This window comes from Aplysia californica, unplaced genomic scaffold, assembly GCF_000002075.1.
Source record: "Aplysia californica isolate F4 #8 unplaced genomic scaffold, AplCal3.0 scaffold00677, whole genome shotgun sequence".
In the NCBI taxonomy this organism is placed as follows: Eukaryota; Metazoa; Mollusca; class Gastropoda; order Aplysiida; family Aplysiidae; genus Aplysia; species Aplysia californica.
The window spans coordinates 43,232-44,219 of record NW_004797947.1 but is presented as its reverse complement, the minus strand read 5'-3'; the positions used below and the strand labels follow the sequence as shown (position 1 = coordinate 44,219).

Genomic DNA, 988 nt, shown 5'->3' with positions numbered 1-988 from the left:
CTACTACTACTACTACTACTACTACTACTACTACTACTACTACTACTACTACTGCTACCTCGCTATCCCTCTACTCACACATAATATCCCCTTCTCCCCTCCTCCACTCACATACAATATTCCCTCCTCACCCTCCCTCTCATCCACCCTCTTATAATATCTTCCCTCTCCCTCCCTCTCTTTCACTAACATGTAATATTCCTCCCTCCCTCCTCAGCTATGTTCCGCCGTAAAGCCTTCCTGCACTGGTACACAGGGGAAGGCATGGACGAGATGGAATTTACAGAGGCAGAGTCCAACATGAACGATCTGGTCTCGGAGTACCAGCAGTACCAGGTATCTATACATATTATATTTATGAAAGTTCGTCACTTTGGGCTCCTAAAACTTCCGAACCACTTAACTTTCGAATTTGAAAAAAAATAACAATGGTTCAGAATCATTTAATGGGTGCAGAGTTTTATTGAGGAGTCTGAAGTCACTGTAGTTTAATTTTCAGTTTTTCATTAGTTTCGTTTAGATCTAATATTGGGAAAGTTCGTCTTCTTAGATGCCATTGCGAACAAATGAGGCTTCCGTTCACAAGGAGTGCGCGCACTGACCCAAAATGACTGGGCGATCGATTCTTTTGAGTCCGTTCATCGAATGGGATACATAGCTAGTTTTCTATGATCTTAGTGTAGGTGAAATCAAAGAAAACAAGAGTAAAACAAATATACCGTGATGAGGTCAATCGGCAACGATGGCTTAAATAAAATATTAAACACCTCACTGGACTCGGAAGCCTTGGTCAGGGGCCGCAACCATAGCAATGTATTTCAAATGTGTATATATCTGCGATAGCGTCCCTTGATCTTCCATGGAATAGCACAATAGGACCTGCTTTAATGGCCGCCTGTATAAGACAATCACCTGCGTAGTTAAATGAAAGAACACGCACATAGGCATACACAGAGACATAAACACGCACACACACACACACACACAC

The 988-nt window shown here is 42.4% G+C and overlaps 1 protein-coding gene across 1 annotated transcript in view; it reads left to right on the top strand.

Annotated features, from left to right (window-relative positions):
- The window catches only part of LOC101847143 (tubulin beta chain), a 41,134-nt gene that overhangs the window by 39,134 nt on the left and 1,012 nt on the right, over positions 1-988 (top strand). Inside the window, exon 9 of the mRNA XM_013088046.2 lies at positions 218-336. Coding sequence (XP_012943500.1) covers positions 218-336 — 119 coding nt within the window. The remainder of the gene's footprint in view (positions 1-217; positions 337-988) is intronic.